Genomic DNA, 26,870 nt, shown 5'->3' on the forward strand with positions numbered 1-26,870 from the left:
CAGAAAAGCCACACTAAATTTGCTAGTGCCATAAAATAAATTGTTTTAATAATTAAGATACATAAATAAGGCGCTTATGATAAAACAATAAAGGTGTCTCTCAGCTCTGTACAGACATGAGTTTCCCACTAATTTGTAAGGAACACATTCATCTTAGTACATTCAAAGCAGTGGCCGAACATGGTGATTCTCATTTTTCTGCATAATTTTCTTCTTACATTCTGAGTTCACACAGTGTTACAGTGATGTATAGTATTACAGTGCTCGGTAATCTTGAAGATACGCAATAAAATTCTTCTAACGGTATGTAGAAAATAAAAATAAAATAATTAAAAGTCATCTGTATAGCATTTTACGAAAACAAAATAATTAGTATTTTTTTCTGTAAAAATAAATTACATGCTTTGGGCTGAAACGTCCAGGAAAGGGTTCAGTGCACAGCGGCCCTGGCAGGGAGCTCAGGCTGGCTCCCTGCTGCCCCTCAGGTGTCACAAGAGGCGTGGTCCACGGAGAGCAGCTGGCTTCGCAGGAGGGGAGAGAACCCAGGAAGCAGAGCTAATTCACAAGCCCACACGCCTGTGATAGACGAACAAAGACTCCCCAGGAAAGTGCCTTTCTCGAGGCCCGAGGGGCAAACCAGCCCTTGGCTGTCCTTCCCAGAGGCAGTTCTCAATCCGGCCGCCCCTCGGTGCAGGGAGCGTCGGGCCTGCAGGTTGGCATCCCGTTGGAACTTAAAGCACAGTGTTGGCCACTGGCTGAAGCGCAGAGGTAGAACTCAGGACGCCCAGGACGCCTCTGGGAAGGGGCAGGGAAGTGGACACCCCCAGGGCCCCTGGGGGAGGCTCCAGAGCAGCGCCTCGGCCCGGAGCAGAGGGGTCCGGGCGGCCAGGGGCCCGGCATGGAGACAGGTGTGACGCTGCGGCAGTGAGGGGGCCACGCTTGCTCTGTGTGTGGCGAACAGGGGACGGGCTGGGGCTCACTAATGGAGCGGCGGGGGGGTGCCGCGGTCGCCCCCGGGGCCTGCGCCGGCCTCCCGTGGCCTGCCCTTCATCTTCCTCTTCTTGGGCCTCCCCTCAGCCTGCTGTTTGCGTGGCTTCTTCCTCTTGCTTTCCTCTTTGTACCAGGGCCCCCACACGCCCCCGTTGAGCTGGGGGTTGCTTCTGGGGTCCCCGGGGGGGTACCTGACGGGCACTGCGGTCTTGTTGAACCGTGACAGCCGGCGCAGCAGCTGCCTCACGACGCCGGGGTACCTGCCGGAGAGGTCCACTCTCTCGTAGGGGTCGGCCGTGATGTTGAAGAGCCACACGCTCTTGCCTGTGGACAAGGTGACCCTCTCGTTGTGCCAGCGGCTGGGGCCCAGGTTGCTGAAGGCCTGAGGGGGGACCCAGTCGCTGTAGCCGGGGTTCCCGGTGAGCAGCTTCCAGTGCCGCACCCTGATGGCCGACTGGATGGCCGTGTTCCAGATCCCGTAGCCCGCTGCCCAGGAGCCGCTCCTGGCCTTGGTGTACATGGGGTCGATGTTGTGCAGGATGTCCACGCGGGGGGAGCGCAGGCCTTCGCTCAGCGTCTCCCAGATGTCGTAGCCGTCCAGGCGGGCGTCCTCCTCGATGCGCCCTTCGGCCAGCGCCACCAGCGTGGGGTACCAGTCGGTGATGTGCACCAGCTCCCTGCACACGGTGCCGGGGCGCTTCAGGAGCGGGCTGTGCACGAAGCCCACGGCCCGGATGCCCCCCTCCCAGTAGGTCCCTTTGCTGCCCCGGAGGGGCCAGTTGCTGCCCCCGGCGCTGGGCTGGCCGCCGTTGTCCGAGGAGTAGATGAGGACGCTGTTGTTGTAGAGGCCGTGCGCCTTCAGGGCCAGGGTCACGTTGCCCACCGCCTCGTCCAGGCAGGAGAGCATGGCCGCGTACCTGCGCCTGTGGGTGTTGGCGATGGACCGGTAGGGCTGGAAGTACCTGCCCGGGGCCTGCAGCGGGGAGTGCACCGCCTGGTAGGCCACGTACAGAAACAGGGGCTTCCGGGGGTCGTGCGCGGCCAGGATCTGCTGCACCCTCTGCGTGTACATGTGGGTGGAGTAGGTGCCGCCGTCCCGGTCCCAGGCGGCACGGTCGTCCTCGTACAGGTCGTAGCCGCACATCCCGGGGCCGTCGCACTTGTAGTGCGTGTAGTAGTCCCCGCTCCCCAAGAGGGAGCCAAAAAAGGAATCAAACCCCCTCCTGGTGGGCATGCAGTCTCTCCTGTAGAAGCCCAGGTGCCACTTCCCCACCATGTGCGTGGCGTAGCCCGCCTCCTTCAGCTTCTGCGGCAGGGTGGCATTGTCCAGCGGCAGGCAGTTGGGCTGGGTGGGCCTTATGATCGAGTGCTGGAGGCCCGTGTGTATCTGGTACCTTGGCAGAAGGGTAAAGAGCTGGTCAGTGCAGAAAAGGTCATTCCACAGAAAACAGTGACCCCTGCACCCAGCTCCTAGGCCGAGAACGTCACCCGAGCAAAGACCCGCTCCGCACGCCGGCCCACAGCGCCCCCCCCCGACGGGCAGCTTCCTGCGCAGCCTTTGAAGTGCGTTTGACCACATCAGTGCTTCGGTAACGAAGACGGCACCACTCATCTCAAAGTGTCTGTAAAGTGCTTGCAACAGAATTTATTTGAATAATCTTTAATCTTTTAATTAATTACATGACACAGAAAACTAACATGATAAAGTAAAGGATATAAATTTCAGAGTATTAGTATTATTTTTTAAAATTATTGTTATTATTTTTTTCATCTAGGGACCTCACATTAGATCCTAAATCATTTCCTGAAATAACTTATTTCAAGCTGGTCCTGAAGTGCTAAAACACACAGAGACGTCTTCTATTCCACTGTCAAAAATAGTTTATAATTATTCCTCAACCTGTTAGATCTGTCAAGAGAAAGAGAAGGTTTCTGACTCACATTATTGTTGAAAAAACATTTTATTTTACTTTAAATTTTTAATTTTTCAGTTGCAGTTGACATCCAACATTCCATTAGTCTCGGGTCATTGTGTGGAAAGCAAGTTTGGAGTCAATGCGGCCGCTGCTAAGGACGGGTGATGTGTCCCCAGAACACAAGGACGGGAGTTCCTTCCTGTTCCCCACGGTGTCTGCTTCTTAAAAAATTACTCACTCACACAGTCGCTAAAGAAACATGGTGACCCTTTCTGGACGTTAAAATTAAGGGACTGAGTTTTTAGTGTTGTTCTTTCCCATGGAGATTTTGCCGTGGGCTTTTTTCCAGAGAACGGTTGTCACATAAATGCAGGAATTTTCAGTTTGGGTCAAGATGTGCCTATGAGTTCATGACATTTTAAAAGCTGTTGATTCTGCCCTGGCCGGTGGCTCAGTTGGTTGGAGCGTCACCCCGGGCACCAGAAGGTCTAGGGTGTGATTCCCGGTCAGGGCGCCTCCCCGGGTCGCAGGTTTGATCCCCAGCTGGGGCAGGTACTGGAGGCAACGTATCGATGTGTTTCTCTCACCTCGACGTTTCTCCCTCTCACTCTCTCCCTCCCTCCCTCTCTAAAATAAATAATAATAATAAAGCTATTGATTCTGTAGTTATTGTGAAAGTTCAAAAAGATTTTTAAACTAGAAAATACAGAAATTCTGCGAAAATGAAGGTTATAGACAGTGTTAGGATAAATTGGAAAATACTCTTGGAATCAAATTACACAGAGTAATACAAGGTCCAAAACAAAAATCTCTTTTGAACTGACTGAGTCTGGAAGGCCAGTGTGCCACAGATGGCTTGGGTGAACGGTTCAGTTCATTTTTAAATGCCCAGCAGATGGTATAAAGCAGCTGTGCGCTCCCTCCAGGGTTCACCGCAGCAGCCGAGGCCTCTGGAAGGGCTGTGGGGGCGTCTGGGCACCAGCCTGAAGCAGCCCCAGGTGGGCCCCGGCTGCCAGCTTTCATTTGTCACAGTTGTGGAAATTTAACAAACGCCCAAAGAAATACACATGTCACACCCTTTTTAGCACCCCGTTCAGAAGATGTGGTTACTGTAACGGGTAAGTTGCATCAGTTCAGGACCAAAACACTTAGTGGTACAACCACCAGCTTCCTGCAAGGACCTGACACACTGGCAGCGCCTGTCAGTGTGACCCCTGCAGGAGTTAAGCAGGAGCAATCTGCCGGTGAGAACTCCGGGAGGGCTCAGTGTTACTAGCTAAATACTTACTGAAAGCCTGAAATGTTCTTGGCTAAGGGTCCAAGTCTTTCTAATGATACTGGGCATTTTCCTCACCGAGCACAGAAGGCAGGGGGAAGGGAGGCTTTTGAGAAGAGTGAAATTCAGGAACCGTCCCACAGGAAAGAACAGTGCGGCGCAGGCGGCCGCGTTCAGAAGGTGGGTCAGCAGGGAAGCCGGGCGGGGGCTCCCGGGAGAGGGCTCCCAGGCCGGGAAACTCAGCCCACAGCAGGGAGGCTGGGCAGGAGCTCAAGGAAGGGAGGCTCCTGGGCACCTTCTGCTGAAACGACCTCAAGGCTCTTGGGCCAGATGGGAGGGAGCTTGGGGCAGAGTGTTGGGCCTGCGTGAAGGGTGTGCGTTCGGGTCGGACAGGCCTCGGTTACTAGTTGTGCGACTGTGCAGCACTCAGCCCTCTGCCCTCAGTGTCCTCACTGTGAATGGGGCGGCGGGCATGCGGGCGGCCGGGGCGGCGGGCATGCGGGCGGCCGGCACTCCGAGTGAGCGGCACTCAGTAAACGACAGCTCGGGCGACCACTGTCCCGGACTCCCCAGTCAAGGTGCTGCGGCGTTTGGTAGAGTTTCGTCATCACAGGGCTCCTTTCACCTCTAGTCCTCGTGACAGCGGTGAGAAGTAGGGCTCTTCCTGCTCGTTTCATAGACCGGCGTGGAGACGCGTGGAGACGCCCGCGCCCCTCCCGCCCACCTGCCCGGGTGAAACCGATTCCTGAACAGCGGGGCTGAGCCTGTCGTCTCTAAGATTCATATCAGCACTTCTTGAAAATCCCAGGAGCAGGGGGAAGATGCCCCAGTCTTGAGAGGCAACGCCCGGTTCTAACTTCTGATTAAGACGGGGGATTTGTGAACCAAAAATTGCAGGTCCTGCTGATCCCAGAAAGATTCGAGAACCATTCCTTTGCAGATGATCTGCGAGCATTTCAAAAAGAACAAATCAGGGAGGGTCCGAGGGTCTGCCCAGTCAGCTTCATTTTCTTTTTTAAAAAGGACCAGGATTAGGTAAACAGTTTAGGGAAATGATGGGATTTGAAAACATCTGCTCAGGACTCTCTTCCACCAACAATGGAGAGCGAAGCGTGTGAGAGCTCCGCGTGGCTGTGGGAAGATGGTGACATCACGCGTTAACACCAGTAACTGCAGGCAGAAAATTTCCATGTACGTGACCTCCTGTGGCGCCCGCACTATGGCCGGTGTTCACTTATTAGTCCTTCCATCAGCAACAAAGACGGACCCTCCCAGCACCTCTGGCCTCGCAGCTGTACGTCGGGGGCTCTGCGCTGGACTCCAGGCTTTGGGGTGCAGAGGCTGAGCCACGGCTCCCTCACAGCCGGCTGAGTGGCCCGGCTCCTCTGCATCATCCTGCGCATCCTGCATCTTGCTCTGCTGGCATCATCATGTGCCAGGGACTCAGCTCTGTTTAAGCTTTGACATCACTCACTCCCCTCCGTGGGCTGTAAGCAAAGATCCTGCTGGGGCGACTTAGGCGAGCCCTCCGAACGCGGGTCAGGTGGGGATGGAGACGCGTGTCAGCCTGGAGAGGAGCTGGGTGCTGGCAGGGTCTTTTCGTCCGGGGACCTCGGGAATTGCTGGGAATCGGCTTGATGGTGACATTGACTTGACAGCAGCAACTAGCTTGAAGGCCAGTCAGATAATCCTTCAAAATAGACTACACCCTGGTGCATCGATCAACATTAGCTGGTCAACTGGTCCAGGCCCCCTGACCTGCAGGGCAGTTTCTGGGGCAGCTGAGGCACCGCCCACGGTGTGGCCCTGGGGTCCTCTGCTCTGTGGACGGCTTCCTTGCACCATGCCCAGCAGGTCTGGGAGGTAAGCAAGCAGCGAAGGTTCTGGGTTGGAGACCCAGGTGCACAAGAGGGGAGAGCACCGGAACCCTCAAAGGTGAACAGACAGGAACTGAAGCCCGGAGCAGCGAGGCCTAGCAGGCACTTGCTGCGCAGCCCGGCCACAGCTCCTGTTTCTGCCCTGCTCCTGTTTGTCAGTCCTCACCTGGGGATGCTTTTTCAATTGATTTTTAGAGAGAGAGGAAGGGACGGAGGGGGAGAGAGGGAGAGACATCGATGTGATAGATGCATCAATGGGTTGCCTCCCACCTGCACTCCAACCAGGGCCGGGGATGTGCCTGGGAATCCAACCTGAGGCCCTGCGGTGCACAGGCCGACACTCTAACCGCTGAGCACACTGGCCAGGGCTGGTTTCTTCTTGAATGCTTCCCTGGACAGGAGGCTCAGTGTTTCACCAGACAGCCTGTTTTACTTGTGAAGGGTTTGCGAATAACAGGCTCTTATTTGGACGAAGCCCGGCTTTGCTTATGTGGAACCTTAATAAATGTAGACTCCCCTGCATGACAGCCCTTCAGACATGTGAAGACACTTCTGTGTCCACGGTGGCTTGGCCATTTCAGCCAATGCCCGCGCACTCCAGTTTGCTGGTGTCCCTGTTCATGCCGGCACTAGGACCTGGACACAGTGCTGCAGCGAGGTCTGCACAGTGCGACCTCTCGGGTTCCTGCCTGCCCGCCCTGTGCTCTGCGTGCACTGGGACTCGAGGCCGCGTAGCTGGCAGCTCACACACTGTGGGGAGCATGCAGGTGCCCAAACCCTAAGTTATGCTTTTTCACGGATGCTTTTCTTAAGCCAGGTTTCTTGCATCTTGTAGAGGGACAGTTTAATTTGTGTATCTACAGAGAATTTTCCATTTCCTGGCATTTTCTCTCAGTCCTCCTGCCATTGAAGGCCTAGGAGACTCTTGACTTTGTCACCAGTGTGTTAACTACCTGCCCTGTGAATGCGGTCAATTGATGTCCTCACCTGAGTCACGTGTTAGTGATTCTGCGGGGACAGCACCCGCTCAGCAAAGCCGTGCACAGGTGCCTGCAGACCTGCCCTCGGGTTAACTGCTCCTCACCGAGGGGCCCACCGACCTTCCACTCACCACTCAGCCTGCTCCTTTCTTTGTCCTCAGGGTGTTTTTTCCGTGAGCTCTGTTGAAACTTCCTGGTGCGGGCACTGGAGAAGCACAGCGAGACTCGGCATGGTTCTCCTGGGGGGCCTGAGGCAGCCTATAGCGACCACCCATTCTGTAAACAGCCTACTCGCTGACCATCAGGTCCCCGTCAGGTAGAATTTTTACGAGGGATCCATAACCAGTTCCTTGGTCTTGCTTCTGTACCCCTCGTTTTGACACGGAGACTACACATTTCAATATTCTGAGCCTTTACTTTCCAGGAGTCTTCAACAGCTTCAGTTCAGCTCTTTCTCACACGTACTAATGTCCAATATATGGCCTGTAACGTACCCCTGTGGTCTCTCAGTCTCACTGTTCTCACAGCTCCTAACCCAGTTTCAGGACCAGGTGGACCCCGTGAGGCAGTGCTGAGAGCAGTCACTAGAGGGCGACAGAGGGCCGAGAAATAGGTGCAGGTGAGTGACCGCTGGTGAGGACTGTGACCACCGGTGGGGGCTGAGTGACCACTGGTGATGACTGTGACCACTAGTGATGACTGTGACCACTGGTGGGGACTGAGTGACCACTGGTGATGGCTGTGATCACTGGTGGGGACAGAGTGACCGCTGGTGAGGACTGAGTGACCACTGGCGAGGACCAGCAGAAGGCAGCCCCTATGGGAGAGGCCTGTCCCTTCTGTCCAGAATCCCAGCCTAGTTTATCCAGTGTCTCCTATATATCCAGCAATCAACTAACAATACCTCTCGCCCGGAACACCTTCGGCAAGTCACAGGGCCCCACTCACGAAGGGGAGACCGCGGTTGAGCAGCTGAGCGAGGCCGGCCTCCTTGGAGAAGGCTCTCAGGCGAGCACCCCTGGCGCCAGCGACGGGGCAGAGCCCGAAGCCCTGGTCCACAGGGCCCAGCAGGGCACGTGGCCACGTGGTTTAACCAGCGGCGCAGAAGATCCAAAGATGCAAGGCCCGCGAGCCACAGCACGCATCCCCCTGGCCCTGCGTCCGGCCCACCGGGCCCTCAGCGAGGGGCCCCACAGTGAGACGCCACAGCACGGTGCCCGCAGCGGCAGGGGCTTCAGCTGGGGCAGCGAGGGGGCGGCACCCTCAAAGCCATGGCCCGGAGCGCTGGGATCTCGGTGGGGCAGGGAGACGGAACAGGTCCACCGAGCAGTAACCCCTCAAGCTCACGCTCCCCCAGGAAGCCTCGCCCCGAGAAGGGAGACGCTCTGCTGAGGAACCCAGCGACCGGCCAGTCACGCCCACAGGGAGTGGCGTGGGAGGGAAGGCCAGGGCCAGCGTGGAGGACAAGGACCTCGGGGCTTCTGCCACTCTTGCATGGCCGCCAACCCGGGCTCTTTGGCATCCGACCGAAAGAGCCAAGGACGCTGCAGAACAGGATGTTGAAAATAAACAATAAAGTGCTGTTGGCCACTGGTGATAAATAAAAAATAATAAAGAAATAAAAGAAAGAGAAATTTAAGTGCAGATGTGGGTGCAGACAGAGGCGGGCTGAGCTGTGGGGAGCACCCCGTCCCCATTCAGTCCCTGGGACTTCAGGGAGAGGCTGGCGCTGGGCTCGGCTTCGCCGCGCGGCCTTCTCCCCCAGAGCCCGGAGGGCGCGTCGCGCTCCTCTGCCTGCTGGGGTCATGTCGCCACCCTCTACCTTTCGAGTTCGCACAGCTTTAAGGAGGGCGTGAACAAAATACGTTCTATTAACACCTTGTTTTCTTTGACGTCTCGAGGCAAATGTGTACCTTGTAAAGATACACTGTGGCACTTTTTTTTAGTTCTATGGATTTAATGCAAATTTAGTGCAATGAAATTGCTCAGTAATAATTTGAATTTCAAATAGTACCTGCACCTTCGGGCTCCAAATGTTGGCCACGTAAATGTAGCCCCAGACTGACCTAGTGAAAATGCACGCTAACGGATTAAGGGAGGAAGTATTTAAAGGGGTAAAAAATATTTTCAGTTTCAGTATCTGTAAAACCCCAAATATGTCCAGCAGTGGCCTAAGCGGGGGTTTAACTGGGCTGAATGTTAATAACTTAGACGGAAGCGAAGACAGAGGGATCTGGAAAAAAAGATTCAGAAGATGGCAGAAGTGATGGTAACCAAGGTCCCCGACGTCAAAGACGCGCGACCTGTTTGACGAAAACGTCCTCAAGGAAGGGAGGCCGAGGAAGGCAGCTTCCTGAGCGCAGGGCGGCCTCCGGGCGAGCTGAGCCAGACGGTTCCTGCGGCTCGCCGTCCGGCTTTCCCACGCTCCCTCGGCAAAGACGGGCAGAGCGGCGCGTCCCCGCCGTGTCCACTCCAGGCTGCGCAAGGGGCCAGGCCTCTGGGCCCGGGCCGCCGCCGCCTTAGAATTCCCACCGCAGCCTCACGTCCGCGGTGCGCGTGGTCACGCCGCCTGCTCGGCGAATAACCTCCTCCTTGCACCTGCTGCAGACTTTTATGAAATAGGACAACATTTCAGGTTTGCGGAATATAACCCATAATTCAAATTATTTGCTTGTGTTTCCATCCATTATGAGGATACGGAATTTAAATGCTTGTAAAAGAAACTAAGCAAAATGTTTACTTCAAATTCTGCCTTAGACCCAATGCCTGGGAAGGCCCGTGTTTCAGAGAAACGGAACTGCCTGCCTCCGTCTCATTTAAAGCTAAAGGCCAGCTGTAGTTTGGAGCCCAGATCTGTGTCCTCACGCTCAGGCGGGCACGGCCCCAAGGACCACGGCTCCCTTCCCCACCTCTCAGGGGCACGTGTGGGGCACGGCCTCCCGGGCGGGGGGTGGGTCTCTCGGCGGCTGGTGCTGGGCGGGACCCACCGTGGCCGCCTGCTGGAACCAGAGCTGTGCCTTTTACACAGGGTGTCCCCAAAAATGTGCACACAGTTTAGCAGCTGATAGCTCAGTTTTGAAAATGAAATCTATTTTAATAAGCACTGCCTTTACAGCTATTCAAAATGTGCGTATACATTTTTGGGGGGACGCCCTATATTTGTACTGTTTCTAAATGCCCGTGCGCACTCGGCGCGCAGAGCCCAGGAGCAGAGGCTGGGCCTCTCGGAAGCGATGCCAGCGTGTTCCAGCCTTCCCCTGGCGACCGCGTGCACTGACTGGTCGTCCTGTGCGGGTCTAATCCCCTGCCTTCTCCACAGAGCTGTGCTCTTTTTCATCCCCTCTCAGTTTCTTGACTATTTTCTTTAGCATGTGTGATTACAGGCATCTGTTTCTGAGCCTGCCCCAGGCGGGTGAAATTAATTACTGGAGAAATCCGAGGACAGGAGATCTAGGTTCTTTCACACAGGCAGGAAACAGTGGAGGGCAGAACAGGGCTCGGAAACAGAGACCTCACGCCCGGGCACTCCCACCTCAGGGTCTCCCGGCTCAGGCACCGCACCAACTGGTCCCACGGCAGGTGTGGCAGACTCCTCCCCGCCCCGCTCCTCCCCCAGGTGCCCACCAAAACCCACCTGAATAAGAGGCACTGGTTATTACTTACATATTAACCAATTTACCAGCTTTCTTTAAGTCCTAATCTACATGAACTCATGGTAATTTCATTAAAAAATCAATTCATTATGACTATAAGCAAATAAACAATACATTTTGTTGGAAAATAAAATGTAAAATTAAGCAGGCTAACCATTCATTTGAGAGTGTCGATGGGTCTTTAAAGGTCTTTGGCAAGAAACATGCATTTAGTTCCACTAACATTTCAAATTTAGGGACTTACAGGGCATTGGAATTGTACGAGGCCCTTGAGAGTCAGTGTTCTTTAAGAAATAAAGAACTGGAAAGCTTATCTCACATTAGTAAGAGGTTTTTCACAGGGCTTGTCCTTACGGCCCACGAAGGGGCGAGTGTGGGCTCCTGGGTCTTTCAGAGTCTGGACTGAGTCGTCTGAGCCCCGGCGGGAACTAAGGTGGACGCACTGAAAGCATCGTCTCCACGGCGCTGGCCCAGGGTCTGCCGCTCGCCCTCCTGGGCCAGAGCCGCTGCGACTCAGAGCCGCAGTCTCTATAGCCGCAGACCAGAGGGACGGGTGGTCCCCGTGGGGGAGTTCTTTAAACGCAGTGGCTCTATTTTTAGCCATTGTTCATGGAGAAACAAAACGGGTGTGCCTCAAACGAAAACAACCTTACCAGAAGTAAATGCTCAGAAACCGTAACTACAAAGACAGGTGAAGGGCCAGCCACCCAGCCGGGTCCACATCTCTGGCATGAGGGGAAGGGAAAAGGCGTTCACGGGGCACATGTCTGTGTGTGTGCACGTCCGTGTGCATGTCTGTGTGCGCACTGTACGTGAACTGTGCGTGTGTCCGTGTGTACACTCCGTGTGTGCACTGCATGTGTACGCTGCTATTTTATCTCCCTGAAGGAGCAGCGTTTTCAGTATGGAATGATTTAGTTCTCAGAAGCTCAGTTGCTTTTTGCTCCTGAACGAACTGCTTTGCCCCAAATAGAAAACTCTGTCACTCACTCTATGGTAGAGCAGAAGCGTGTTCACAGAGAGGAAGTTTCTTCTGAGAGTCAGATCCACGTGCCCTGAAACAAGCTCTCAATGTAGAGCCTGCGAGGAAAGGCACTGAGTCAGCTGCACCTGCCTCTCAGCAGCAAATTAGTCATGCGCACACAGTAGGTGCTACATTAATGGTGAGGAAAAGAGAGGTAAAGATGGTAATCAGCAGTCATGAACATAAGGACCAGAACCGGGCCGCAGGGTCCCTCAGCGTGGCTCCCAGACCACAGCCTCACCCTCACCGGGCACCAGGGCAGCGTGGACCCTCAGGCCCACTCTGGACCTTCTGGAACAAACTTCCTGAGGAGGGCCAGAGAAACGGATGCTTCAACCCCTTCTCCAGGTGAATAATAATTTGATTGATGATGTAAATATTCTTATAAATTCTGAAAGGTAAACTATAATGTAGTCCTCGGTGTCTATATGACACAAATGAAGAACACGGTGTATTCCAGCTTCCCCACGCTGGACAGGCAAGCCAGTGGGAACTGCGTTTCTGGTCTTTAGAATAACCATGTCTACCTAGCCTGTTGTGGCTTTACTTCAGTAAGACGTTCATTCATTTCCACCCGAGGGATAAGCTATGCAGCTGTGCCAGCCCATCCTGTCAGCCACCAGAGGGACGCAGCGGGAAGTCGTAGCGATGGGGATGGAACTCCAGCTGGGTACTCACTGTGGGATCCTGGCCAGAATTCTTTAGTTCTGTGAGGCTGATCTCTTCATATATAATATGCACAAGATAATAATTACCCCTGAGTGATGAGGCTTACAGAATACATATGGAGAGAAACAGATAGGTATCTACATATATAGCTAGACAGATTACAGTTACATACAGATATGTACACACAGAGCTACATATATAGATTACAGAATATACAGGTATGTACACACAGAGCTACATATATAGATGAATTACAGAATATGTAAGAGAATAATGAATAATGTATCTAAAAAATACCTCTCAACACACATTAAGTGCCAAATAAATGATATCTCTACTCCCAAGATTTTATTTTCAACTAAATCCTTTAGCTAGAAAAAATGTATGAAAAAATTCGATTTTATGGCATTATGAAGACAACCAAACTAGGATCATAGTAAAAAACTGATTTCAAGTATTTGAGCTTATGTTTTCAAGTGTGTTGAAAATATCTAAATTAAATTAAACTTTGATTGTATGAGTCTGAGCCATTCCAGTCAGCTAGGTTCATCACGGCTGGTCGTGTGCATAGTCTAATGCGTTTGAAGGGCCTGAGAGTCCTTAACCTCTCGATGGCTGATCTCTAAGATAAATCCTTAATTCTGATAAAGCAAACAAAAAATTCCTGAGTTCTTCAGATTCAAAATTATGACACAATCTTTTAATAAAATTATAGCTCATTTATACTATACATTAATATAGTTATCTTATATAGCAATATAATACTATAGAATAACATACTATCAAAATGATAGTTTAGATTAATGACAGTCCAGGTTAATGCAGCATAAATCAGTGACTGGAATGGGCGAGTGTAGGCCACCCATGGGTTGTACTAGGTAGGACAGCAGGGAAATTGGTCAAGTAAGAGTTTTGCTTTGATTTTAGATAGAAGGAACTTAAATTCATGTACATGCGGATGGAAACGACTTTGTAGAGACAGAAGAATTAGTAACGAGGGAGAAAAAGGGTCAGCTTGTAGGAATCAGGTCCTCGAGGCAGGAAGGAGGACGGGGCAGCGTGGCCTCTGGGGACGCCCGGGTGTCAGCGTCCTGGGAGGAGGGCGCAGGGGACACGGCTGCCCGCGCTGTTGTTCTCGGGCTTGCGGGTGCCAGGGCACCTTCTGCGGCTGACTCCATGGATTCTGAAGCACCGTGACGAGCAGCGAGCGGGGCCGGCGCCCGGAGGCTGGGGAGCCCTGAAACAGGTTCCGAGTAGCAGCTTCTGCTTCTGGGCCCACCTGCTGGTGAGAGCTTCATGGACACTGAATGTTGCCAAAGCCACCAGCACCCGGCGGGGACAGTCCAGCACTCCCTCGGGGCTCTGTTGCCCTCTCTCACCCGGCCTGGTGCCCCTGTGCTGCCCACCAGGCCTGAGAATGGCCAGCATGTGTCTCCAGCCGGGGCCATGGCGGTGAGGACTCTGGCTGTCTCCCCACCAGGCCCGGTGGCCAGGAGACCGTTGTGGGTGATGTGACAGCGACGTGTTGCTACTGATTCTGTTTGGTCAGCGGAGAGCAGGGTCCCACCATTGTAAGGGGAAGGGCCTGGGACAGCGCACGGGCCTTTGAGCTCTAGGAATTCTGCTGCGCTGTGCCGGCCGCTCACTCTTCATACCGAGGCGGCTGTGGATGACGCCCTTGCAGGCACGTGCGTAAATGACCAGAGACGGACTGGAGAGGGGAGGAGGGCGGCAGAGGATCCTGCAGGACGCAAGCCTGTTTTCCCAGAGAACGAAGAACATTCTAGAACCGGGAGCCGTTAGAAGGAAACGGGGGCCAGGCCGCAGCCCTGTGGTAACGTACTAATGTCCTGGCAGTGACAGTCCACATGGGTGGCAGTGGAAGCTGGGCTGCAGCAGGATCTCAGAGGCTGGTTTGAGGGTCCCCAGGTGGGTACCTAGGAACTGGGATCTGCCCACAGGTGACAGCTCGAAGGCTGTGAGCAGGAGCTAGTCACAGAGCTGCCTCGGGCTGCATGCACACTGTCATCTGGGGGTCGTTGTGGTGACCACAGAGCACATAGTCCCTGTCCTCACAAAGCCGAGAACCTTGTCTTAATTCAAACTCTTTATCACAGGCCTACCGAGTGGCCGTCCCTGGGGTGAACCGGCCTTCACGCTGAATGAGATACACTAATGAGAGTCAGTAAGATGTTTGCAAGTTGCGTTGACTGAGGGAATGTGAAGATTACTCACCAGCCTTTCTGTCACCCTGTCGTCAATTTTCTCGTTCAGGGCTGTCCTCCTCCTGTCACTGTTTATGCACTTGCTGTCGCCTGTCACGGGCGTAGGGGGTTCTGCCAGACCCTGCCCAGCATGGTGACAGCACCCCACACCATCTCCTGGTGCAGAGGCCTGGAAAGTGCACCTGGTCACTGTCCTGGACGTGTCGGGACCAAAGCCAAGTGAAAAATCTTGGTGGAGAAAAAGTATTGAACTTAAAACTATGGGGCTTAACGTTAACTCTTGTCCTTACTGACTGAAACTAATACTCACAGAAAGCTTCTTAATGCTCAGTTCTTTTCAAGTCTGTGTATGATTTAAAATGATGCAGATGTAGCTCTAAATTTAAAAGAATTTTTACTTAAAAACTATATAAAACTTAGAAGTTTTCAAACTATCTTCATGTACGTTTCCTCAGCAGGAGATTGTTGGATGAACTGTACCACTGATGAGAAAGAACATGGACTCTCGGAAAGATGCCCGTTCCTGTGCCCGCCCGGGCCAGGCCTGCTGGGGCGGCACCGCGCCTCCGCCACCTCGCCCTGAATTCTATGCCACTCTGCTCTGCCGCGCCGCCTGCCGGAGGGACACGTGCCATCGTTTACTCATCTGGTCATCTGGTCACTCTTCGCACGTGTGCTCAGCCCCAGGTCGGACCAGGCCCTGCCCGGGTGGGTGAGATTTATGGAGGTACTGAGTCAGGGTCTCACCGCTCCGGGCACCAGCATGACAAGTGTGAGGCTCAGGAGCAGCTGTGGAGAGGCGGAAAGTCACCCGATACGGCAGTGAAAGGGCTACGTGAGGTCGGCACCGGGGCGCGTTTCTGGCTAAGGAGCCGCGGAAAGCCTATACGGAAGGCGGCATGTCAGCTCAGGCTTAGTAAGTGGTTGGCATTTGGGTGTGAGGCAGGGAGCGGAAACTGCATGCAGAGCGAGGAGAAGGTCGGGGCAGGGCACCCTCCCCGGAGCAGAGGGGGAGAGCGCGGGGTCCGCTGGGCCTGGCCGAAGGCTGCGCTCAGGTGCCCCCAGTTCCCACAGCACAGGTGTAGGGTCAGGTGCAGGCTGTGCTGCTCGGAAGCTGTGACCATGACTGACGCATGTAACTTTCCTAAAACTTCCACATATCCTCCATAAAATGACGTTCGCTAAATTATTTCACAAATATTTTTCAAAATAATACAGATCTTTCACCTTCAGGGCAGATGTGCCGGTGAATATCAGGGTGTTTGAAGAGACAGGTGCAATGAAGTGAGTTCCTTCCTTCTGTGGTGGTCGTGGGAACCAGGGGGGTGTTTGCTGAGGCCGCTGATGTAATGAGAGTCCAGTCTGAGGTCTGAGTGACACTAAGGGGCTGGGGAATTGGGAAGGCCAAAGATCAGAGACAAGGCCCTCTTTGCAGTCAAACAGGTGGGGAGAGGCCTGTCTCAGTGACGCGGCACCACCGGGAATAGTTAACGTCAAGGATGGTAAAAGGAGACACACAAGCTCTAATTAAATCAAGTGAGATGCAGAAGAGGGAGCGTCACAATTAGCCGCAGTCGTGGCCATAGGACAGAGTTGAATGGAGCCAGGCTCTGGGGTACAGGCAGCTTGATGGAGCTGCTGTTGGGTCCCGTCTTTGATCTCTGGGAGGGCGGGTGGCCGCGTGCACCGAGCTGGTCCCCACCTTCTGCACCTGCACGCTTTCCACCTTCCCCAGCAGCCATTCATGAAGTGCCACAGAATTACCTGGATAGGAATTCATTTCAAAGGGCGTCTTTTAAAAAGGCATTTAAAACCAGGGACTTTGATCCTAGGGGCTGCCTGAAGCTTGCTGACCCCGTCTACTGGGAGGACAATCCGTATGGTCGGGGGGAGGGGCAGCTGTCTGTGAGTGGCCACGTCTGCTGAGCCCTCCTTTCCGAAGGGGACTGGGAGGTCCACGAAACCACGTCTCCACTCGTGTTCAGTTTCCAGTCGGTCAGGCTTGGGAAGCTCCTGTGTCTGCTCAGCTTCCAACCATAACATTTACATTTTCCTAAGTGTTTATGTATTAACGGCATTTATGAACGTAACACGTGAACTCTTAATGACTGGTATTTACTGAGGCCTCCCTGGGTGGGGACACCACTTAAAACCGGGCCTTGGGTGGAAGACGGGTGTGAATGGTGTTTACAGCCTGTGGGGGAAGGTGTGAGTCCACGTGCCTGTGGATGGAGCAGTCAACCCAGTCCCCCCGCAGAGGGCTCACAGAATTTACTCTCTGGGGGGTTCAACACTAGGATGCTTGCTAATCGATAACTTCGTCTCTAAAAGTGACGCTTTGTAAACCTGGGGGAGGCGCGGGCACCCCCTGCCTCTGCAGCCCATGTGGACCCTCTCTTTCTGGAGCAGGCTGGGCCCCAGAGCTCCTGACTGCTGCGGGACCACACACAGTGTGGCTGCAGGAGTTAGTGTTGGGCAGCCAGGAGGCCCAGCTTAAGCAGTCTCCAGAAAGAGGCCATATTATCCTCTGGAAAAGCTCCCACCATGCCCTTCAGCCCTATTTATTCGCGCCTTCACTGCAACTCCGGTCTTCCTGCCACTCAGATTCCAATCTGTCTGTCTCTGTGCACGCTCCACCCTGACTCAGCGCCCCCCAGCCCCTACCCTTTCCACAGAGCCTTCTGCTATGGAAGTCTGTCATTAGCAAAATGCTCATGACCCCATGTCTTTCCTGGATGTTCCCTCCATCTTCTTGCTCCAGCTGAATGCTGACCACCTGCACCTCTCCACTTGGGGCTCGTCTGTCACCCCATTTTTACAGAGCCAGAAGCAGAGGCGCTGTCCTCTTGGATCCTCACTGGCACATCTAGACAAGTCAGGCCCCTGTCTCCTTCTAACAGCTCAGCTGTTTCAATAGCTATGGCCTCACTTTCTTTCCTGTTAAGAGTCCTTCACCCACTCCTGGGCCCTGCCCTCACCTGTCACGGATGGTTCCAGAGAGGCTCCCTGCCCTCCCCGCGCTGCTGCTCATTGCCCCGAGTGAAGTGATCACCCATGCCCTGCCCCCCATGCCCACGCCCTGCCCCCCCCCACTTCCCACTGCAGAGCGGACTTCCTCGGTCCCACCTGAGCCCCCCTTCCCAGCCCTGTCACTTCCAAAGCCTCGCTTCTTACACAAGCTTATCCCAGGCGTCTAGTTCTTCAGGACCCCAGTCTGTCTCTTCAGAGCTCCAAGATCACGGTCGAGTCCTCACTTCAGCCCCATCCACACAGTCGGTCCATTGACTGGCACTTTCTAGAGGACACAGACCCTTATGGTCCCTTTTCCTTGCCAAGTTTAGAGTCTGTGATCCCATCGTTCATTTGGCAAAGCCCCAAATCTAGTGGAACCCACCTCTTCAGTGGGCCTCCTCCGCACACAGGCGCCTGAGCACGGAGAACTCAGACACACGCGGTCTCCACTAAACTACGGCCACACACTGCCCGGGGCTCCTGCTGCCGCCCAGCTTTCCCACGCAGGTCCCCACCCACGCACCCGGGCTCTCCGGGAGCAGTGCTTCCTACCTGTCTTCAAACCCTGGCTCCGGTGCTCAGTGAATGGCCTTTGTTACTTCATAGACAGTGGGACAATTCAGGTGAGACACCTCACAGTCCTCAAGCCAAGCCTTTCAAGCTGTTTGCCCTGCACACATGAGACTGTCCCTTCGCTCAGGGCAGTTCTGAGGACGAGGGAGCGAAGGGCTTACATTCCTGACAGTGTTTAAGAGGTCGTGGTGTTGGCACCAGAGCAAACGAGAGACAGGCGGGGCAGCACGGAGTCCGGGGTAGCCCCAGACAGGTGCCCTCATCTCACCTGGGGGAAAGGAACACTCGGTGAGTTGGAGAAAGTATGGTATCTTTAGTGAGCAGTGTGCACCCAATGGGCATGCACATGGAAAAATCTGTTTTTACAAAAATTTATCTTTATTGTTGAAAGTATTACAGATGTCCCCCCTTTTTTCCCTATTGATCCCCTCCACCCCGCATGCGACCCCCACCCCCAGGCCTTCCCCACACTATGTCTGTGGCATGGGTTATGCATATAAGCATATAAGTTCTTTGATTAATCTCTCCCCACCCATCCCCCACCCCCGCCTTCCCACTGAGACTCATCAGTCTGTTCTACGCTTCTTTGTCTCAGGATCTATTTTGTTTCTCAGTCTATGTTGTTTATTAGATTCCACACATGAGTGAGATCATGTAAAACTGAATCAGGTAGAATCAGGAAACCTAAATAGCTACTAACAACTTATGAAATTGAAACAGAAATAAAAAAGCTCCCAGCAAACAGAAGCCCTGGTCCAGACGGCTTTACAGGGGAGCTTTCTAATTCTTTAAGTTGTAGGGTTAGACAGTTTACTAAAAATTTTGCTTGCTATTTTATTTTATATTTTATTTTATTTTTGTTTAAAATATTACAGATGTCCTTTTTTCTCCCCAATGACCCATTCCGCCCCGTCCCATCCCTCTCCCCAGTCCCTCTCCCCACCATTGTCCATGTCCTTGGGCTGTGCATATATGCATATAAATTCTTTGGTTAATCTCTGCCCCTCCACCCGCCCTCCCTCCTCTATCCCTCTGACATTCGTCAGTCTGATCTATGCTTCCATGTCATTGAATCTATTCTGTTTATCAGTTTATTAAGTTCTTTAGATTCCACATATGAGAGAGATCATGTGATGTTTGTCTTTCTCTGCCTGGCTTATTTCACTTAGCATAATATTTTCCAGGTCCATCCATACTGTCGCAAAGGGTACGAGGTTCTTCTTTACAGTTGCATAGTATTCCATGGTGTGAATGTCCCACAGCTTTTTTTATCCACTCATTTACTGATGGGCACTTGGGCTGTTTCCAGATCTTAGCTATTGTAAATTGCTCTGCTATGAACATAGGGGTGCATATATTCTTTCTGATTAGTGTTTCAGGATTCTTAGAATATATTCCTAGAAGTGGCATCACTGGGTCAAAAGGTAGCTCCATTTTTTAATTTTTTGAGGAACTTCCATATTTTTCCATAGTGGTTGCACCAGTCTGCATTCCCACCAGCAGTGTACCAGGTTCCCCTTTCCCCACACCCTTGATAGCACAAGTCATTTGTTGATTTGTTGATGGTGGACATTCTTACAGGTGTGAAGTGATACCTCCTTGTGGTTTTAATTTGCATCTCTCTGTAAGCTTGTAGTGTTACAAACTTACCTCTTACGGCTGCTTTCACTGTGTCAGAGATCTTGAGCTGTTGTGTGATCATTTTCATTTGTTTCCAGGAAGTGTTTGATTTCTTTCTTGATCTCATTGGTAATCCATTCATTGTTTAATAACATGCTATTTAGCCTCCATGTGTTTGAATTTCTTTGAGTGTTTTCACTGTAGTTGATTTCTAATTTCATGCCCTAGTGATCTGAGATGCTTGATGTGATTTCAATCTTGAACTTGTAGAGACTTGTTTTGTGTCCTAACATGTGGTCTGTCTTTGAGCATGACCCATGTGCCCTTGAGAGGAATGTATATTATGCAGCTTTAAGGCGAAATGTTCTGTAAATATCAATTAAACCCATCTGATCTAGTGTGTCATTTAGTTACTGTTTCTGTGTTGACTTTCTGTCTGGAAGATCTATCCAGTGAAGTCAGTGGGGTGATAAAGTCCACAAATATAACTGTATTGCTGTTGATCTCTCCCTTAAAGTCCTTAAGGTTATTATTGATAGGTACTTATTAATTGCCATTTTAATTCTTTATGCCTATGTTTCTTCTTCTTATTACAGCAATCCCTTTAAAATTTCTTGCAGTGCTTCTATTTCTACTTCAAATTACAGCAATCCCTTTAACATTTCCTACAATGCTGGTTTGGTGGTGACAAACTCCTTTAGCCTTTTTTGTTTGGGAAGCTCTTTATTTCACCATCTATTTTGAATGATAGCCTTGCTGGATAGAGTAGTCTTGGTCTCAGATCCTTGTTTTGCATTACCCTGAATACTTCATGCCATTCCCTTCTGGTCCCTAGAGTTTCTGATGAGAAGTCAGCTGACAGCCTTATGGGAGCTCCTTTGTAGGTAACACATTGCTTTTCTCTTGTTGCCTTTAAGATTCTCTTTGTCTTGAATTTTTGGCATTTTAATTATGATGTGTCTGGGTGTGGGCCTCTTTGGATTCTTCTTGCTTGGGACTCTCTGTGCCTCCTGAACTTGTGTGACTTTTTCCTTCACCAGGTTAGGGAAGTTTTCTGCCATTATTTCTTCAAACAGGTTCTCTAACCCCTGCTTACTTTCAACCTCTTCTGGTACTCCCGTAATGCAAATACTGTTACGTTCATGGTGTCCCACAGCTCCCTTCGACTGTCCTGTTTTTTAATTATCTTTTCTTTTTGGATCTCTGATTGATTTTTTCTACCCTGTCTTCTAATTTGCTGATCTGATCCTCAGCTTCCTCCAATCTGCTGTTTATTCCTTCCAATGTTTTCTCTCTTTTTTTAATCTAACTTATCTTTATGGTTGAAAGTATTACAGGTGTCCCAATCTACTGTTGATTCCATGTAAATTATTCTTCATTTCAGTTTTTGTAGCCTTCATTTCTGATTGGTACTTTATTATGTCATCAATGATCTCACTAGTTTTCTTAGTAGTCTTACTAAGATCCTTGAGCATCCTTATAACCATTATTCTGAACTCTGTATCCAGTAGCTTGCTTGGCTCCATTTCATTTAGTTCATTTTCTGGAGATTTCTTCTGTTCTTTCCTTTGTGTCATGTTTCTTTGCCTCCACATTTTGGCTGCTTCCAGGTGTTTGTTTCTATGTATTAGGTAGAGCTGCTATGTCTCCTGGAATTTGTAGAGTGGCTTTGTGTAGTATGTGTCCTGTAGGGCGTAATGGCTCAGCCTCCACAGTCACCTGAGCTGGGCTTCTAGGTGCTCCTGTGTGGGCTGTGTGCACTGTCCTGTTGTAGTTGAGCCTTGGTTGCTGTTGGTGTCACTAGGAGGAATTGATCCCCAGGCCAGCTGGCTGTGAGGACCAGCTGTAACTACAGCCAAAGAGCTGCTGGGCTGGAGACACCCTCTGAGCTCTATCCCCAGAACCAGCAACCCTGGAGTCTCCTCACACAGCTCCAGTCCACTCTGCCCTCCCTCTGCTGGAACCCAAGGTGAGTGGCTGCACACGAAACTCTGTGTTGCCTCTTTAAGGGGGTGCCTGCATTTCCAGCCTCCTCTCCCTGGCAGACAGCCATCCAGCTGCTTTTCACAGCCAGATGGTATGTGGGCACCTTTCTCAGTTCTGATGTTCTGGGTTGGGGAGCCCAGCCTGCATTTTAGGCCCCAGAGTCCTCAGTGGGAACCCCCACAGCTGAGCTATCCCTCCAGACCTTCAGCTGCTGCCTGCGGGAGCCCATCCAGCCCTCTCACACTTCTGCACTTCCTACCAGTCTCTATGTGGTTATGAGGGTGCTCTCCAGCTCATCTTCAGTTACAGTTAATTATTCAGGATTTTTTTTTTCTATTTTAGTTGTAATTGCAGTTTGGTCCTGGGAGAGTGCCAGTGTAGCTTCCACTCAATCTGCTGCCATCTTGGAATCTCCCTGGAAAATAATCTCGAACTCTGACTTATACCACACTAGAAATTAGTTCCAGGTGAGTTACAGACCTGAATATAAAAATGAAACAATGCACCTTTTAGAGAAAGGGGCCATTGTCATCGTCTTGATTTAGTCAAAGATACCGTCAATAGAAGTATAGGAGAAAAGTTAATACATAAGACTACAAAAAACACAAAATCTTCTGGGAATCAGAAACCACTGTTCAGAGAGTGAGAGAGCAAGGTGCAGAGCAGGAGGCATTGCAACACACACCCAGCAGAGGAGCAGGACACAGAAATAACCAGGAGCCAACAAGGAGAAACAGTCACCTGGTAAAGCGATTTCCAGCCCTTTTCATCTCACAGCACACAAATTAATGACTAAAATTCTATGGCACACCAAAAATATGGCTTTTGCTAATCTGACAAAAATAGTTACAATTTTGGTTGACTTATACGGGATGGCTATTGTGTTGGCTGTTGTCATTTTGTATTTGACAATCTAGGGGAAACGCAGTCAGTGTCCCTGACTGAATAGTCAGGTATTGCATGTTTAAAACATTCTTAAGGTGCACTGGTTGGAAATCGCTGCCCTAATGGGAGGTTAGCTTCCTCTTAAAGGGGATACCCGATAGTCCCTATGAATAGGCAAAGGTGCTGAAATCCATCTGTCGCCAGGGCTGTGCAGATTTAAATCGTAATCGTAATGGAACTAGAATGACAAACTGCTAGCGGCAGGGCCAATGCCCAGCAGGTGTGCAGCAGGCAGGACTTTCCCCACGTTGCTTGTGGACCACCTTCAGTAACTGTCAGCATGCCTACGAAAACTGCATGTGCACACCCTGTAACCCAGCAACCCAATTCCGGACAGCCAAGGAAATGTACACATATGTTCACCAAAACACGTGCATAAGTATGTTTATAGCAGAGCTGTTCTTGTGGCCTAACCCTGGAAACAACCCAAGTGCCCATCAGCAGGAGGCTGGATGAATAAATTGCAGTATATTAATACCAAACACCACCACTCAGTAATGAGATAAATGAATTATATCTACAGGCAACAACATGGATAAATTTTACAAACATAATGTTGAGAGAAATAAGCAGATGTGAGAGAGTCCCCTCCCCATAATTGCATTGACACAAGGTTCAAACCCTAGCAAAACTAATCTAAGCTGTTAGGAGTTGGGAGAGGCAGGGGTTGTTATAAGAGAAATGGGTTTATCCCAGATCCTATTACAAATATGTGTTACTTGAGTTACCTTTTCCATGGTTAAAAATGATCATCATAGTATTTCAAGTGGGGAAAATTAATAACAAAATACTTAAAACACAAAATTATTGCCCAATATATAAGTTCAGTTCAGATTGCCAATCTTTTCTAAAGTCTGCATAAAACGTGTGTCTATATTTTGCAAAACTTATTCTTTCTGAAGCCTTCACTATTTTTTACAGTTTTTCAAAGGAAGACATGATTGTGGCCCAACACTGGAAACAACCCAAGTGTCCGACATGAATGTCTGTCTTCCTTTGAAACACTGTAAAAAAGATAGAAAATTACTTTGCAAAAAATCCAACGTAGGCAGCCACTTTCTCAGTCAACTTCATGTCACCAGGCTGACTGGGCACCGAGAGTGATGCTTCTCAAAGTCCGGGTGTGGAACCCCTGCATTGCTGCCACATCCATATACAATGGGGTGACAGCAGCACCTCACAGAGTTGGTGTAAAGATTAAATGAGATAAAAATGCATTCATTGGAAACACAGTCACTGTTAAGTAGACGCTAGCATTTAACTCCAAAGCTCTTAATTCACGTTACGGCAATATCAGAATAACCTTGAATGCTTATTAAATTACTATTGATTTCTGGATTCAACCCCAGACCAATGGCCTAGAATCCCTGGCTGGGCCTAGAAACTGCATTTTAACTAGCACTTTGGCTGATTCATTTTGTACATGCAGATTTGAGAGCCACTGCCCAGGGACTAGGCCCCCCTCGTTTGTTCCTCGAAGGTCCATGCAGGGAGCTGCCCAGGCCAGTATGTATGCACAGGCACCGAAGTTCAGCACTGCCAGGGGAGCCTGATGCAAATTACGCAAGAATCTGGAACTCATTACAGGTCTGTGCAGTAGGAGGGAATAGATTTTTACATTTTGACTCCAGCAAAATGTCAAGGGAAGGATGTTTTGTTAATAGTATCAAAAATAGCTTCAGCTTCAACCATTTAAACTCTTTCTTTACAAATGTGAAGATATCTGAATCCTCTCATATTTCATATAATCTAGTTTTTCCTTTAAAATAATTCATCCTGTTTAGGTTTTCATTGCTGCTTCTTTTTTTACTTTAGAGGATCCAGGATCCATGGCTTGTTCCCATGGAGGAGGACCTGTGAGCAGGTGCTCTGGGCTCTGCATTATTAATCCTGTGCGAGGCCTGGAACCAGGTCCAGAACCACTGTCTTTGTCACGTCTGTGTGACATCCTTCAAAGGGAAGTCCCAGTAGTTTGTCAAGAGGGGACTGACTGCAAGTGCCAATGTCCCTAACTGTGCAATTCAGACAGAAGTTCCAGTCGCCTCTCGGAGCAACCTCGAGCTGTACTGAACAGACATTTCATAGAATAAGTCTTGCAAGATGCTCAGCTGCACTGAAAGAACAGGAGAGTCAACCTCTGATGTGACAGAAATTTCCAGCTTCATTTCTGTCTCATGCCACTAAGTCAACAGGAACATTAAAAGAAAACCCCAGATATCTGTCAGTGCAGGGTGATGGGTAGGAACCAAGTGTTTAATGCACAGCCTTCCACGTGCTCTATTGGAAAGATTAGTTCATATAATTCGGTTACATATTGTTCAAGCACCGTGGCTCTCTGTGTAAATGTAAATTCTGAGATTAGCTGAAGAGGCTCCATGAGTCTTTTTTTTTTATATATATATATCTTTATTGATTTCAGAGAGAGGGCAGCAGAGGGAGAGAGAGACAGAAACACCAATGATGAGAGTCACTGGGGATCGAGCCCGCAACCTGGGCATGTGCCCCGACCGGGAATCGAACCCTGATCACCTGGATCCTAGGTCGACGCTCAACCGCTGAGCCACGCCCGGCCGGGCTCCGTGAGTCTTTATGACACATTTATTTCATAAACCAAGCAACAGTGGCTGGGGTTCAGCGTGGGAACTTGACCTCCAGGCCACCACATGGACTTGCCATTTGCAGCCAACAATCTATTCCTTTATAAACATCACATGCCCTGGACTCTGCCACGGCTAACCTTTAACAGGACCCTGCAGGACAGTGAGGCTTCTTTCTCCTCGAGAGAGAGGAAAGGAGGCATGTTTCTTTTCTGGCAGTGATGCTAAATTCTGACAGTTTGCTAAGCAGTGGAAATCATGCTGTAAGCAAAAGTGTCTGCAAGACAGAGATTCCTACAAAATAGTCTTTATTTTTCCAGTGGAGACTGGCTACCCTGGTAGGATCCAATTCCAAGAACAACTTCACTGCAGTGAGGGTTCCTTGAAACTGAAGCCAGGAGACACACACTGAGGCGTCGAGGCTCCCTCTGCCTCTGCCCACCGGTGGCTGGACCCTGGAGCTCAGCTTCCAAATCGGTTACGATCCTAGTGAAAAACTTTACTTCAGCATCCTAATCTCATTTTTCTTAGAGTTAATAAGGAAATCCCCAGGCATATGAGGAGCAGCAGAAAACCTCAGAGGGCGTTTGGCCCCCATCAGGAGTTCACAGTGAGTCTCCTTGCATTTTGAGAGCTGCCCTGGTAACCACGTAGGGCCTTCCTTAGGTTCAGGGAGAGAAGGTGTCCTATCAAAGACCCAACAGAGCTGTAGGGACACCAGAGCTTACACTGCCCTTCCTTGGGCCCCTCCCTCTGTGATGACCTGTGGCTTTCAGTATTCAGTTCTAGACACAAACCAAGACTGCAGAAGAATGCTGGTCTGTATTTCTTGTCGGCGGTGGTGGCTGTGAGTTCTATGTGACATGGGAAACTCAATCTGAGCATGCCCAGAGCCAAACTAGATTTGGGAAAGGAGACGGAGACCCCATCTGGTCGGCGGTGGGTGAGTTTCCAAGTCCTGACAGCTGGCCCCCGGCCTCCTAGCCTCCCAGCTGCGCAGCACAGAACCAGACTGGTGAGGCTGGGGTCATTAATACTCACATAACCTCATTCATTCATTCATTCATTCATGCATTCGTGCATTCGTTCCCCACATTTTCTGTTACTCCCCTACATCAGGAGCTGGGTCTTAGTTAAATGCTTACGATTTCCCCAGGGAATAAGCCCACGCGCCAGGAACACTTACTTTCCGGTGATGAGCTGGCTCCTGGACGGCGTGCAGATGGGCTGGACGTAGTAGTTCTCCAGCTTCACGCCCTCGGCGGCGAGCCTGTCCAGGGTGGGCGTCCGGATCTCCGAGCCGTGGTAGCCCACGTCCCGAAAGCCCTGGTCGTCGGCCAGGATGAAGACGAGGTGCGGCCGGGAGCCGGCGGCGGCGCCGGGCCCCGCGCCCCGCTCCTCGCCGCTGCGGGACCAGGACAGGCAGCCGCAGAGCAGGAGGCCGCGCGCCCAGAGGCCGCCCAGCGCGCCCATGGCCCGCGCCCTTCCCGGCCGCGCCCCCGGCTGCACGCAGCCCCCCGGGGCCAT

General features: G+C 51.2%; 1 protein-coding gene across 1 annotated transcript; it reads right to left on the reverse strand.

Annotated features, from left to right (window-relative positions):
* Nucleotides 1-979: 979 nt before the first annotated feature.
* On the reverse strand, nucleotides 980-26,870 carry ARSJ (arylsulfatase family member J). Its single transcript, XM_016200702.2, has 2 exons — nucleotides 26,530-26,870; nucleotides 980-2,384 (listed from the first exon to the last, which is right to left on the reverse strand). The coding sequence occupies exons 1-2, from the start codon at nucleotides 26,868-26,870 to the stop codon at nucleotides 980-982; spliced, it is 1,746 nt and encodes a 581-aa protein (XP_016056188.2).

The sequence above is a fragment of the Miniopterus natalensis genome, chromosome 4 (assembly GCF_054644295.1).
Source record: "Miniopterus natalensis isolate mMinNat1 chromosome 4, mMinNat1.hap1, whole genome shotgun sequence".
Classification (NCBI taxonomy): Eukaryota; Metazoa; Chordata; class Mammalia; order Chiroptera; family Miniopteridae; genus Miniopterus; species Miniopterus natalensis.

What these genes read in the sequence shown, in the direction of transcription:
- ARSJ (XM_016200702.2), bottom strand. Translation starts at nt 26,870, where the DNA reads ATGGCCCCGGGGGGCTGCGTGCAGCCGGGGGCGCGGCCGGGAAGGGCG. An exon ending in AGCCAGCTCATCACCGGAAA is followed by an intron (nt 2,385 to 26,529) that starts GTAAGTGTTCCT and finishes CCTTCTGCCAAG; the next exon opens with GTACCAGATACACACGGGCC.